The following is a 14,760-nucleotide window of genomic DNA, read 5'->3' as shown; positions in this document are numbered from 1 at the left end:
ATGAGACACAAACTGTTAAATAAACAGAAAGAATGTGAACGTCAAATTATGTATACTGATTTTAAGGACAATTTCATTCATGGTATGATGAAATAAAATAGGAAAACGCAACAAATATTAGTTTTCAATTAAAATAGACGCTTTGTGATTTAAAAAATATCCTCTTATCTGACTGACTGTTGTTAATAACTTCAGCCGTACGTAATAATCCTGCATCATTTTCGATGAATAAAAAAGAACCGTACGAATGCACTGTTTAATGATTCTGTCAAAAACAACAATTTGTGTTGAATAATTGTGTGTACACATCACTTTAGTCAAGAATGCAAAGAGGATTTTATGCATCTAACCCCAGATTTATGCAACTTTACCAAAAAAAAAAAAAACTAATGTGGGGAAAATACCTGCATTTCTTTCTTTAATATCATGACCATGTGGAAGTGTGAGGCTCTGAACAAAAACAAAATCTGTCATGATTTGTGTTCATCAAATCTTTGAGTGTAGTTGTTCAAAGTAAAGGTTCAAATTCAGGTCCGACGGTCTTCCTGAAATCCACTGAGGTCTTTTATTCCACCAGTCTGCCACATATAACCTGCTTCCTGTCCACCGTTTTAGGTGCTGATAAATATTTGGTCTCGTCTACAAGGGAGTCCAGAGACAGCAGCCCTTGTCAAGTGGTGTACTTCAGTTTGGGAGTCTGTGAGTTGCAGGAGAGGTTGGACAGAGAAGGAATCCCTGCGGTTGTTGCAGTGCCTTGGCTCTCCACAAACACCGGGTCCAGACAAGCAACTTTGGCAGCAAAAAAAGCATGAATACAGTGAAGCACGGCAAAGAGGTTGGAGAACTCCAGCTCCTAAAGAAATAAAAAAAATAAAAAAAACAACAAGAGACTAGTGAGGTCAGACAAGTACTGTACACTGTAAAACCCGATAAGTTCATTTAACTAAAAATGTTTGGTGAAATAGATTAAATCGAATTATTTAAGTAACTGAACTGAAAAATACAAGTTAGTAGCTTTGACAAAATGTTTTAAGTACTATTGATTCATGTTTTTATGTTAAATAAACATATTTGTTTTGGTATTTTCTACGTGGTATTCTGAGTTTCAAGTACACATCTAAACCAAGTATAAAGTACTTACATTTTCTAACTACTTTTTAGAATTAAAATTTAGTTTCTGAACGTTAACCGTTTAAGTTAATTGGACTCAAACATGTTTAAACACAACAAATTCCTGAAATATCCAAATCTAATTGTTTAGAATTGGATACAAAACAAGAAAAATGTGCTAAAAATAACCAGTTAACTTCCGGCGTATAAGTCGCTCCGGAGTATAAGTCGCATCAGTCAAAAAAAAGCATCATGAAGAGGAAAAAAACATATATAAGTCGCTTCGGCGTATAAGTTGCGTTTATTATGCATCAATGCTGAACTGTCGTGTTTATGATGCGTTTATTTAATGGTTAAAGCAGCTTCATTTTGCCTGGGCAGTACGGCACCATCCATCCATCCATCCATCCATCCATCCATCCATCCATCTATCCATCCATCCATCCATCCATCCATTCATCCATCCATCCATCCATCTATCCATCCATCCATCCACCCATCCATCCATCCACCCATCCATCCATCCATCCATCCATCCATCCATCCATCCATCCATTGTGGCCGGAGCTGCTAGCTCTCCAGCATTCCTCCGCCTGCACCAGCTGAGTGAAGCGAGCACATACGGAAGGACTCGCTGTTGCAATTCTTCAAAATTTAAAGCGTCAATCAAACTTGCATTATGAATATGGAAAAAAAAAGTATACAAGTCACTTTAGGGTATAAGTGGCAGGACTGACAAATCTATGCAAAAAAACATGCGCCTTACATGCCGGAAAATACGGTATTTGATTTTTATTATTTTAAAAATGTTGTTGCTGTAACTGTTATGACTGTGTCAAAAACACTGAACTTACCTTTGCTTCAATGGATTTGGATTCTTGATTTTGGAATAAAAATTTGATCTTGCTTTTCCCGTCATCGGAGGATCCTTTCAGTTGGGAGAATTTGTATCTCCACAGCACAGCCTGAAAGGACAGACATCTTATAATAAGCCCAAGCGCAGCTACATCAGTTTTTATTTACTGCTATTTAATGAAGAACCCCGTCTTGTGTGACTTTTTTTTCCTTCATGAATTATTAATGATGAAAATTGTCATGGATCTGCATAGAAACGGGGCACATCAGCAGATCCGTCAGGTGTGGGCTGTTGAGAGATCTAAATGTATGCGTGTTGTTTTTCTGCAAGTTCAATTTTTGAAAAGCTGCAGAATAATTTCTCGTGAACTACGAGCGCTTCGGTGACTCAATTAGTGCCGAAATGAGTAAACAAAAGCTGCACGGCGAGTCACATTTCAGACTCCTCAGGTGGACGGCGAGCTTTCCACACACATGTGGAGCTCACATGGTGCAGGCTGTTCCTGCCACAGCCTGGTTAAATGTGGTGTGAGAAATCAGGTTTAATGAACACGATATTCTTTTATTTTGATCTCCTTTTGAAATCCGGTGCAGAAACATTATCTTGGTGCAGCAGAAGTGTCACCTCTTCTGCTCTGCCTCTGAAAGTCACTCATGTTAATCCAGTCTGAGATGGTTATATCCTGTCTTCTTCTTCCTGCATGTCAGTCACACACACTCGTACCGCAGTGCCAGTTTGCAGGATCTAACAGTTTAAATTTTATGTTAAAACAAAGGAAATGTTTTGCATGTATTAAACTGCGCTGATCTTTTATTTAATACCAACAAATTATTTACAGTTGTTTACACAGAGCTCGAGGGCTAAAAACATGAAAAAATGATGCTCTTCCATGTTTGTGGAAACATAAAATACTATATTATATACATATACATTTTATATATATATATATATTTATTTATTTATATATATAAATATTTATATATCTATATATTTTTTTTTTTTTTTTTGTAGAAATATTCAAAGCATTATTGTTTTTCGTTGTTTTTATGCAGACACATATTGTCTATGTGAATTATATTGCATTTTAATTTCAGATGATTTTTGTTGCTGGACAAGTATTTACGTGTTTTTTCACTAAACCATAAATTTCTTACCAGTTCAAACTAACTTTTATTTATATGATTTATTTTTAGCCAGCCTTGTTTATAAGTTTAACATGAAAAAACTCGAACTTTTTTATGAATAGCCATCCAATTCATTCATTCATTCAACCTTTATTTAGACAGGTTAATCCCATTGAGCCTCGGGGACTCATTTACAAGAGAGACCTGATTTTAACAAAGAGTGATGACAACAGTGGACAAAAACGACAACAATAGACAGTCATAAAAGATGCAAACAAATAGAGATTTTTTTTTTTAACAAGTGAAAAATGAAATGGTATTTAAAAGGAAAAGTAAGAAAAAAAAACAGCTAGGTTGTAGGGAGGTGTAAAAAAAAGAAAGAAAGAAAGAGCATGAAAACATTGATTTTTCCCAGGAACTTAAAAGATGTTTAAAGCCACTTAGAGAGGTCAAGGTTGAGATGCAAAATGTAATGTTTGCATGAACCATAACAGTTTTAGAACGAGTGTTAATCTATTAGGGCAGAAATCTGCTTTGGAGTCAGCCCTTCTTGGAGCTTGACTCAGCTGTGAAAATCGTAGCATGATAATCTTCCTCTATAATTCTCTGATATAATTCAGAATTCATTGCTCCATCAATGATGGCAAGCCGTCCTTGTCCAGATGCAGCAAAACAGGCCCAAACCATGATACTACCACCACCATGTTTCACAGATGGAACAAGGTTCTTATGCAAGAATGCAGAGTTTTCCTTTCTCCAAACGTAACACTTTAATTTAAACCAAAAGTTCTAGTTTGGTCTCACCCGTCCACAAAACATTTTTCCAACAGCCGTCCGGCTTGTCCATGAGATCTTTAGCAGACTGCAGACGAGAAGCAATGTTCTTTTTGGAGAGAGGTGGCTTCTCCTTCAACCTGCCATGAACCATTGTTGTTCAGTGTTCTCCTCATGGTGGACTCATGAACATTAACATTACTGTGAGAGAGACCTTCAGTTGATTAGAAGTTACCCTGGGGTCCTTTGTGACCTCGCTGACTATTACGGTACACAGCTTGCTCTTGGAGTGATCTTTGTTGGTCGACCACTCCTGGGGAGAGTACCAATGGTCTTGAATTTCCTCCATTTGTACACATCTGTCTGACTGTGGATTGGTGGAGTCCAAACTCTTTACAGATGGTTTTGTAACATTTTCCAGCCTGATGAGCAACAACTCTTTTTCTGAGCTCCTCAGAAATCTCCTTTGTTCCTGCCATGATCCACTTCTACAAACATGTTGTGAAGATCAGACTTTGATAGATCCTGTTCTTTAAATCAAACAGGGTGTCCACTCACATCTGATCATCATCACATTGATTAAAAACACCTGACTCTAATTTCACCTTCAAATTAACTGATAATCCTAGAGGTTCACATACTTTTACCACTCACAAATATGTAAAAATGGATCATTTTCCTCAATAAATAAATGACCACTCATTTGTTTAACTAGGTTCTCTTTATCTACTTTTAGGACTTGTGTAAAATCTAATGTTTTAGGCTATACTGAAATATAGAAAATTATAAAGACTTCACAAACTTTTAAGCACCACATAAACTACTCAGTACTGTATATATCAGGGTAATTATTTTCATATTTATTACTTATGTATAGATAATAGAGCATTCATAAGGAAGAGGAATTTATTGCCTTCATATGTTTGACACTGTAAAGTAATGAAAGTAGTTTTAGCTTTTCATTTATTTGTTTAGTTTGATACTTACTGAATTTAAATATTTATTTATTCATAAAATTGAAGTAAAGCGACTGTTTTTTGCTGTATTCTGCAGAGTTATAACGACTTTAAACATTTTAAGAGGCAAAGGGACAAAGTTAGAGCCATTTTGGTCAAATCATATAAATGAAGTTATGCCTGATTTCATGTAATATTTCCGTGTTGTGCTTATTAACATCTCTTGGCTGTGGCAGCCATCTTAAAGTGAGGTAATCCTAAAAGGCAATGAGTTGTAGATACATCCAATCATTACTTTCTGAAAGTTTCATTTAGATCTCTCCTGTGATTCATAAGATATTTTGCTAACACCACAGACAAATGTACAGACACGAGCAAAGTCATTGTTGCTTTCTGCAGAGGTTTATGAAAAGACTTCCCGCCAAGACAGACACACTGAAACACTGCTTCACAAGGTTTCGATGATCTGTGAGGAACTTATTGTTAAAATGTAACAAGTTTGGTAGGAAACAAATATTTATTTATTGCAAATTTTATAAACTCCTTCCAGTTCAGTGGCATAATGCTCAAATAAACTAGAAAATGTATGAATGAATATGCAGCGATTCGCACTGAATAATTCTCAACCTCCTTCTGTTTGGTTTGAAACACATTGGTGTCTCCTTTGTGTGTGTGTGTGTGTGTGTGGGGGGGGGGGGGGTGTCAGTCTCCTTTTTTTGCAACAACATCATCAGTTGTAAATCTATTTTTCACTGCATCACAACAAGGAGTGTGTGTTACAGCAGTGTCCGAAAAAGTGTGAGCTGAGAGCCCTGAATGAAACATGAGTTGATGCAGAGACGTCTCGATTTTAAAACCACAGCCACAGATAATTGCATTTCAAACACCAGAACTGATTACAGTAAAAGAAAAAAACGTAACCCTAACCCTGAACTTGGAGGTGGCTGTCTGATTGCATGGCTCGGCAGAGTTGAGTCCCTCAGATGTAAAACACTATGATTTGATTGGCAGATACAAATTTCCTACATCAGGACAGAGGAAAGAATCCTGACAGGCGCCAAACGATCAGTTTGTAGCCACAACACACGGGACCAGTCAGAGTCCTGAACTGTGAGTGTTTCAGGCGTGATGACAATCAGCAAATTTACCTCTGCTTGGTCTACGTCACCAATTAACAATAATAATCATTTTATTTAAAAAGCGCCTTTCAGGACACTGAAGGACACTTAACAGCAAGAAACATATCAGATAAGATTGTGTAAAAACAAACACTGTGCAAAGACCAACAGGAATAAGTTGAAATATAAAATACATAAAGTATGTAAAATACATAAAACAAAGTTAAGAAGGATAAGCGAGTCTAAAGAGATGTGTTTCAGAGCAGTCTTGAACAGAGAAAGAGAGGTGGTGTTTCGTAGCTCTGGCGGTAGAGTTCCAGAGGTGAGGGGCAGAGCAGGTGAAGGCCCTGCTCCCCATGGTGCCGAGGTGGGCGGAGGGTACATGGAGGTGTAGCAAAGAGGAGGATCTGAGAGAGCGAGAGGGGATGGAGATGTGTAGGAGGTCAGATAGGTAAGGAGGGGCAAGATTATGGATAGCTTTGAAAGTGGGAAGAAGAATTTTGAAGACGATGAGCAATTTAACTGGGAGCCAGTGGAGCTGCTGCAGGACAGGAGTGACGTGGTTATAGGAGGAGGTTTGAGTGATGACATGAGCAGCTGAGTACTGGACCATCTGTAGCTTCTGAAGAGATGTGCTGGTGAGGCCATAAAGAAGGAAGTTGCAGAAGTCATTCCGGGAAGTCACAAAACTGTGAACAAGGACAGCTGTGGAGCGGGGTGTGAGAGAAGGACGGAGACGGTTAATATTTTGGAGATCGAGTAACATTGTTGATGTGTGAAGTGAAGGAGAGAGTGGTGTCGAGGATGACACCGAGACCCTTGACCTGAGGCGAGGGGGATAGCATAGAGTTGTTCAGGGGGACGAGAAGATGTTTTGACTCTGAAATAGAGTTTTGGTACAGACGAGGATGATTTCTGTTTTGTCACTGTTTAGTTGAAGGAAATTGTTAGAAAACCAGTGATTGTGCTCATTAAGACAGTCGGTGAGGATGGAGGGTGGGTGAGTGGAGTTTGGTTTGGTTGACAAGTAGAGCTGCGTGTCATCAGCATAACAGTGGAAATAGACACCAAATTTGCAGAAGATGTGATCTAGAGGAAGGAGGTAAATGATGAAGAGGAGGGGTTCGAGGACAGAGCCTTGGGGCACACCCGTGGAGACAGGGGAAGACTGAGAATGGAAGGATTTAAGCTGAATGAATTGAGTGCAGTCAGAAAGATAAGATTTGAACCAGTCTAACAGAGTACCTGAAATGCCAATGGAGGTTAATCTGTTGAGGAGGATAGAATGGCAGATCGTGTTGAAGGCAGAACTTAGGTCAAGTTGAGTTTAGGCTTTCATTTTATTTTTAAACAAACACTGGATGCTTCTTATTAAGGCTATAATCACAAACTTCCTTTTCTCATCTGCTCTGTGGAATCTACGGCTGACATTCTGCCTCGATGTCATGCCAGTTCTGCAGAGTCTGATATGTCCAGAGGATAAACATGCGAACAAAAACCTCCATGACAACACGTGTAAACTCCAATGAATCCGTTTCTGGAAAGAAAATAAAAACTGCAGATAAAACGTAACACCTAACACAACTAATCCAAATGTAAAAGTTGTTTTCTGTGTACCATTATCGGTGCTTAAAGTAACAACCGACACAGTATATTTTGTGTAGGAGAAAAAGCATCAGCTGCTCAAAGTTGCACGTTGCTCCTTGGTGTAAAACCGTCTAAACATTCAAAACACTGGCATGTGAAGTAAATAATATCTACTATCTCTAAACAACAAAACCCTGCTAAGACAACGCGCCATGTCACGACACAAGAAATGCTTCAGAAGCAAAGAGATTAAAAAAATTCCTAGGAAGCCGATCTGTTCTGCAGACCCTGCAGATCCCAATCAGATCAAACATCGGGATGTGCCAGAGGAAGTCCAAACCACAGAGGCACCACCCAGAGGATGTGATGCTAATGTCCCACAGCCTCGTATCACAGGACACCTCCAGATGTCCCGATCTGTCAGAAATGTTTAGCACCAAAACATTTTTTTTAACCAACATGGTTAAGAAAGGGTGTTACGTAATCTACTGCTCTTTACCCACACGTGGTTTTTGCTGTTTCTTTTACCGCTTGGTCTTTTCCTAGGTTTACACATTGTTCCTAAAAGGTTTTAAAAGCAGACGGGCTGTATGAGAATAAAATATTTTAGGCCGATCAAAGCATGAGAAGGAGCAGAAGCCTCAAATTAAAGCTGTTATAATAAATTAAAGCCACTTCAAGTCACTTTTAGTGATTTAATGTGGTTTATTAGGCAAAGAGCCAAAAGACTGAGGCCCTTAATTTTTTGGCTCTTTGCTCAATAAATGACAATAAATTTACGAGAGTGATCTTTAAAGCTTTATTATGAAACATTACTGAAGGTTAAATTTATATTCTGATCACAGTTTGATCACAACTGTATGCTCCTTTTTTCTTGTTTGTAAGAGACATCTTACTGTGAAATATTTCAGATTTTTTGGGGGGACGTTACCAGTTTTTTATTTGTGTTTCTTTTACCATTTGTCCTGTTTGTTCAGAAGTCAAGTCTAGATATGACGAGTTTTCAGCAGATCTCTGGGAGTCACCTTGTTGGTGTAAAATACTGTTGTACACCAGTCAATCTGTGCTAACTTTGGCATTTATTTTGTAATTTTGTAAACACAACTTTAAAAATGACAACCTTTTGCCACTTTGTGATAGCTGGCTAGTAAAAAAAAGTGCCTTGTCTTGAGCTGTATGTACAGAACAGAGGTCATGTTTTCATTCTAGAGGGATTTTTTTTTTATATCGACCAATATAATTTAGCGTTACGTTGTTTAACAAATACAAAATACCCCTCAGAATATGGTCTGGTACAAAAACTGTGCTGAAAATTAAATAAAAAGTAGCCAACGTACAAAGAAAGAAACCAAAGTGTCTGAAACACTGTCCCAAAGATTACAGTCAAGTTCGACTCCTTGGAAGCAAAACACAAAGGAATGAGGGATGACTCGAAACTTTTGCACCTCATAGACTTGTCCTGATTAACATATTTTATGCCTTAATCTATTCAGCAGATTATACAGCGGTAAGTGTCTTCTATGTCTATTGATTTATTCACCTAATTATTGTGCACTCATGTGTGAAAGGTCAAAGACGAACAGGCCTGACTACGATATCTGTGAGCTGCCAGAAGAAGCAGCTGACTTGTGAAGACCAACTCCACACATAAACACTGACGGCCACCTGGTTGCACAGAAAAATTATAAATATGCTGTGTATATACATAAAGTTTTCTATTAAAAAAAGCAGTATTAGAAATGCAACCCCTATTCCAAAACAGTTGGGATGTAGTGCAAAATCTAAACTGAGTGCAAGGATTTTTGTAAACATGATAAGCTCATTTTTCTTTCACAATGGAATCCAGTAAACATCACATGTTTCAGCTATTTTTAATTACCGGTACAATTTTTAGTAAAAAAATTAGATAATTTTACTGTTGATTGTAGCAACAAAGACTGGGCAGGGGCAACAAAAGGCTTTAAAAGTAAGTGGTACAAATAAAACAGCTTGATGAGCATTTGGCAACTAACAGGGTTAATCTTTAACACAGGTTATTTAGAAGACTGGATATAAAAAGAGCATTTTAAAGAGGCTGAATCGATCAGAAGTAAAGATGGGCAGAGGTTCACCTATCTGCAGGAAACTGCATCCAAAAACAGGACAATTTCAAAATATTGTTTCTAAAAAAATAAGACTTTGAATACCCCATCAACAGCAGTTCATAATATCAAAAGATTACAAGAATATGAAAAAATATCTATGATTAAAGGACTAGACGGAAAGCCAATCAGTTTGCTGCTGAGAGGATGGCTCTGCAGAGGCTGGTTAAGGCTGCAAAGAAGACTGTGGGGAGCAGCCTTCCCACCACTTCGGACCTCTACGCATCACGATGCAGGGGGAGGGTGCGCCGCATCATGAAGAACTCCACTCATCCTGCACAGTCTGTTCCAGCCCCTCCCCTCAAGCAGGCGACTGAGGAGCATTCAGAGCAAGACCACCAGGCTCAGAAACAGTTTCTACCCTGCAGCTATAATAAAAAAATCCTTGAATCGTTGAATGCCCGAGATCTTTAGGCACTCCAACTGAACTGTATTAAAATAGATTTGAGCCTGTTATCACTGCATGGGCTCAGGAACGCTTCCACTAAATTTGGATGTGAACGCAGCTTGCAGTGCCATCCACAAATGCTGGTTGAAGCTCTATCAGCCAAAGAAGAACACCATCAAGAAATGCTGCTGTTTTCTCTGAGCCAATCATTTCAAATTGAGGAAAAGTGGAAAACTGTTCTGTGGTCATTCTTTTAGATACCACAGAGGCCATGTCCTCCATCTCCCATTATCAGCGCAGAGTTCAAAAGCCTGCCTCTCTGATGGTATAGGGGTGCTTACACATTTGGAAATGCACCATCAATACAGAAAAGTAAATACAGGTTTTAGAACAACATAATCTCCCATCGAGACATCTTTTTCAGGAAAGGCCTTGCATTTGTCAGCGAGACAGTGATAACTGTTCCCTTTCCAACAGCAGTGAGTCCAGGCGCTGAACTGACCCATCTCAGTCTAGACCTCTCACCAACTGAAAACAGCTGATGCACATTAAACTAAATATTCAGCAAAGAAGACCTGGGACTGTTGAACAGTTAGACAAAAATAGGGAAACATTCCTCTCCAAAACCTGAATCAGCTGGTCTCCTCAGTTCCTCCATGTTTGCACGTTATTAAAAGATATGCTTCACAGTGGAAACATGACTCTGTCCTGTTGTTTTGTTTTGTTGTTTGGGTGTCTTAATGCCATCAAACTTAAAATTATCCAGTTCTTTTTCCTCAAATTTGTACAATTTATTAGTTTAAACATTTGATCTGGTCACTGTATTCTTTTGCCAATAAAATATATGTTTATGAGGTTTGCAAACGATTGCTTTCTGTTTTTTTTTATTCACATTTTAGACAAAATCCCAACTTTTTCAGAAATGGGGTTGTGCAGTAAAACATCTGACTGACTCCTGAGTACTTGTCCAACAAAGTTACATTTGTGTTGTTTCTGACAGAACCCAACACGAGTTTTCCAGATTTGCCAATAGCAGCTTTTAATTATGAAGTAATCCCTCTCCTCACATTGTTTGCACTTGCAGTTTATATATGGATTGTGTTTTTGTGCATTTCTCTCTATAAACAATGCTCTGGCACCATAACGATCATCCTTGGGGGACAATGTTGCCTCACATGGCTGGAGTTAGAGCCAGAATCTTAGAGAACAATATGGCAGCTTGAGTCCTGCTCATCAACATAATGTGCACCAGTGAAGGAGTCTGCGTGGCTCTCAGACTTGGTGAAGGGCCAAACTGAACTGCAGGCGTGCAGGAGTGAGAGGTTTGAGCTTAAGGAGGGGGACTAGCCGTCAAAACAAATGTGCTCGCACTCCAAGAGTGCAGAATATGTTAGCAACAAAAATAAGGAAACAGGAAGCTGAGGTGTCATCATTAGTTTCATCACATTATGAGCAACTCAGAACTTTCTTCCATATTTCAGGGGTTGGGGTTAAATCTTTTTTTTAGAAGCATTTAGCTTTTCTAAAGCACATTCACTCATAAGTTGGCAGTAATGCTAATTGTTTGTCAGCAGTCTGTGAACGCTAGGGTTTCTTTTATATTTGCTTTTGTGCACTTTTTATTATGCAGAACAACATATTCATGTAAAAAAAATCCATAAACGCAATCATATTGAGTTGCCTTAAGTTTCTTATTCTCACTATGTTTGAGGTGATGATGCAGCGTAGGCCCACACTCACCTTTGACGCAGCGTCGAAGCACACAAAGCCCATGCTGAAGTCCACTGTGAGTCCCATGAGGTGGCTCTCCATGATGCAGGCGTACGTTTTGCACTGCAGAGCAAAACACGAAGTGCATGAGAAACGCCTCACGAGTGTTGCGCCAGCAAAGGGAAATCACCCCACATGTCCCATTCGCTGTTCACCTGTATCCTCTCCACCTCCAGGAACGTGGCCATCTGAAAAGCCTTTTCCCAGATCAGCAGCTCACACTCCAGCTCCACGCTGAAGAACATGTCCTCCCCGGTCTCCGTCTGAACGCTGAAGCAGTGCCGCCTTTTATCCAGAAGATCACTGTCCTGAGATCAGCACAGACCGACCACACGGCTGACAAGATGCTTGACAGCAACGCAGGTTCCCGGCACGTGTTACTACTAACCAACAGCATTTAGCTCTAATCTGCTTTCTGTAACGTAAAGTGCAACGTAAGGCCAGCTTAGGGCTGTCTGCGTTCATAAATCAAGTTCATAAAAATAGGCTTCCAGATAATGAACAGCAGATAAAGTCTCGCTATCAAACTCAAAGTGACCTCAAACCTGCAGAGAATAAGAAGCAGCAGCCTCGAGTCTCTCAGTAGGAAAGCAGAAGATGACATGCAAATGTACTGTATAAGTGAGTCGTATGAGCACATCCCGCAGGTTCTCCTATCTACTTTATATTCTCTCAAGAGTTTCTCAGAATAAGATACACGTCTCTAAATGCTCTGGGAATTGAAATAAAAAGTACAAAAACAAATGTGATACCTTCAAAATCTTGCACATTATTTCGTACACGGTAAAGCTTTTCTCTGCTCTGGTCCAGTCCCATGTTGTCACCTGAAAACATCACACAACTGAGGTTTGATTTGAGGAACTTCTCTGTGGAAAGAGAAAAAAGACCGTTCCTAAAGGAGAAAACAGCGTTCCTTTACATCACGTGTCAAACTCAAGGCCCGTGGGCCAAATCTGGCCCTTGTGAACATCATGTCTGGCCCCTCAAGAAGATATTTTAAATGTAAAATATTTTATATTACTTCTCTTTTGGCTTAAAAAATAATAAACACTTCATTTAGTGCAGACATCTCCTTACCATTTGCTAACTTAGAAGCCAGAAAAAAAAGGTTAAAATTGTCAGTAATCCTTAATTTTGATGTGAAAAGAGCAACAGAGAATGTCAAATTATACCGATCACAGTTTTGCTGATGAACCTGCAAGCAAGAAAAGATGTCGACTATCTGACTTGAGTTAATGAATCGACTGAAACTGGATCTTGGTTTGGACCAAGTTTTTCATTTTGGCCCCCTTTTGTAACCCAGTTTGACACGCCTGCTTTACAGGATGTTCACCCGGAAATACCGTATTTTTTGGACTATAAGGCGCTCCTTTAATTTTCTCAAAAGTCAACAGAAAGCCTTATAATCTGGTGCACCTTATATATTAATTCTGGTTGTGCTTACTGACCTCAAACTGATTTTATGTTGTTATTGTGAATGAGTTGAACTAAAGTTTGACTTATCTGACTGTTTTGTTTCGCTTAATGCGCCTTATAGTCCGAAAAATACAGTACTTCAAAATAAAATTACATCTGTTTACTCTCCATGAAAGAGTTTTGGGGAAAAAAAAAACAAAAAAAATAACAGGACTGATATATTTATATACAGTGGCGGAGCATATTCATCACACAGGTAACTAGTTTGGAATAAAAAAGAAACCGATCTCGAGTTCTGAACACGCAGACTCTTATGTTCCACCATCCACTTGAATTAGCATATTCCATTTACATCGGCACATTCACACCCGGTGGGCAATTTCAGTTATCTATCCATCTCTTCCTGTCTGCAGCACCGTTGACAGCTTATCCCTCTCGTCATAATAACCCAAATAGCGGGCAGAATGTAAACATAGTAAATGATCAGCATCAATCAAACAGAAGATCAATGCGCCGCAAATTATTATTATGAGCGAGCTGCTTCCAACTTCTCATTTTGGCCATCAACAATATATTAGCAGTGAAAAAGGAACCTCCCTGTGAAGATGAATCCACGCAGGGGTTCGACATGAAGCACTAACATGAACTGTGTGTGACACGGTGAAGTTGAAGAGTGAAAGCTTACGGGAGGCGCAGTGAACTTGAAGAGCGAGGAACCCCTCAGCGCGAGGAACTTTGAGGAGTACATCCGGTCCTGGACGGAGTCCTGCTCCTTCTCGTCCACCCAGCCCATGTAGATAATCTACCAAGCGAATGCAAAGCAAGCGTGACCTTTTCTTGTATTTTAAAACTAAAACAACAACCAAAAAAAACACATTAAAAAGTATTTGTAAAACATTAATTTAGAAAACCTGAGATGCAAATTTGGTTATGAAATCTTCCCAACAACCAGAAGAACGATGCTGAATGATGAAATCACATGTGGCTTAATAAACCCAACACTTGTTTTCTATTTCATCTGATTTATCCTGTTGTGTTAGAATAAATCAAGAAATAATTTATAAGTTGTTGGTCTACAACAAAAATAAATAAACAAACAACAAACAAAAAAACAGTTTACAGAGATGACAAATTCAACAGTATGCAGTAGTCCCTCGTTACTTTGCTGTTCGTTTTTCACGGACTCGCTCTATCGCGGTTTTTCAAAATAAGATTGGACAAAACAGTATTGGCTGATTAATGGATGAGCCGCACAACCGGCATGGAATTGTTATTTAAAATGATTTATGTTAAATTATGTAGCACCTGCTGCACCTGTGTACAGCCTACACAGCAGGAGAAGATTCCTCCTGCAGCTCCTCCTCCTCCTCTGTCAATCTCCATTCTGCAGTGGAGAAGGGGGCGTGGCCGAGAGCGCAGAGTGCAGCCAGAGGGAAGGAGCTGAAATCATGACATGCTGTGCTCTTTTGGAGGGTTTAGAGTTTAGAAACATTGTTTAGAACATTGCAAGAGTGGGGGAA

At 39.1% G+C, this 14,760-nt stretch overlaps 1 protein-coding gene across 1 annotated transcript in view; it reads right to left on the bottom strand.

The window, feature by feature from the left end:
* Window positions 1-539: 539 nt before the first annotated feature.
* The window catches only part of sntg1 (syntrophin, gamma 1), a 59,698-nt gene continuing 45,477 nt past the window's right edge, over window positions 540-14,760 (bottom strand). Inside the window, 6 exon segments of the mRNA XM_037681757.1 lie at window positions 540-853; window positions 1,965-2,075; window positions 11,795-11,887; window positions 11,980-12,132; window positions 12,577-12,648; window positions 13,926-14,071. Coding sequence (XP_037537685.1) covers window positions 671-853; window positions 1,965-2,075; window positions 11,795-11,887; window positions 11,980-12,132; window positions 12,577-12,648; window positions 13,926-14,071 — 758 coding nt within the window. The 3' untranslated portion in view covers window positions 540-670.

This window comes from Nematolebias whitei, chromosome 9 (assembly GCF_014905685.2).
Source record: "Nematolebias whitei isolate Nwh7 chromosome 9, NemWhi1, whole genome shotgun sequence".
NCBI lineage: Eukaryota > Metazoa > Chordata > Actinopteri > Cyprinodontiformes > Rivulidae > Nematolebias > Nematolebias whitei.
The sequence above is the reverse complement of the archived record's forward strand: the minus strand, read 5'-3'. Positions and strand labels throughout refer to the sequence as shown.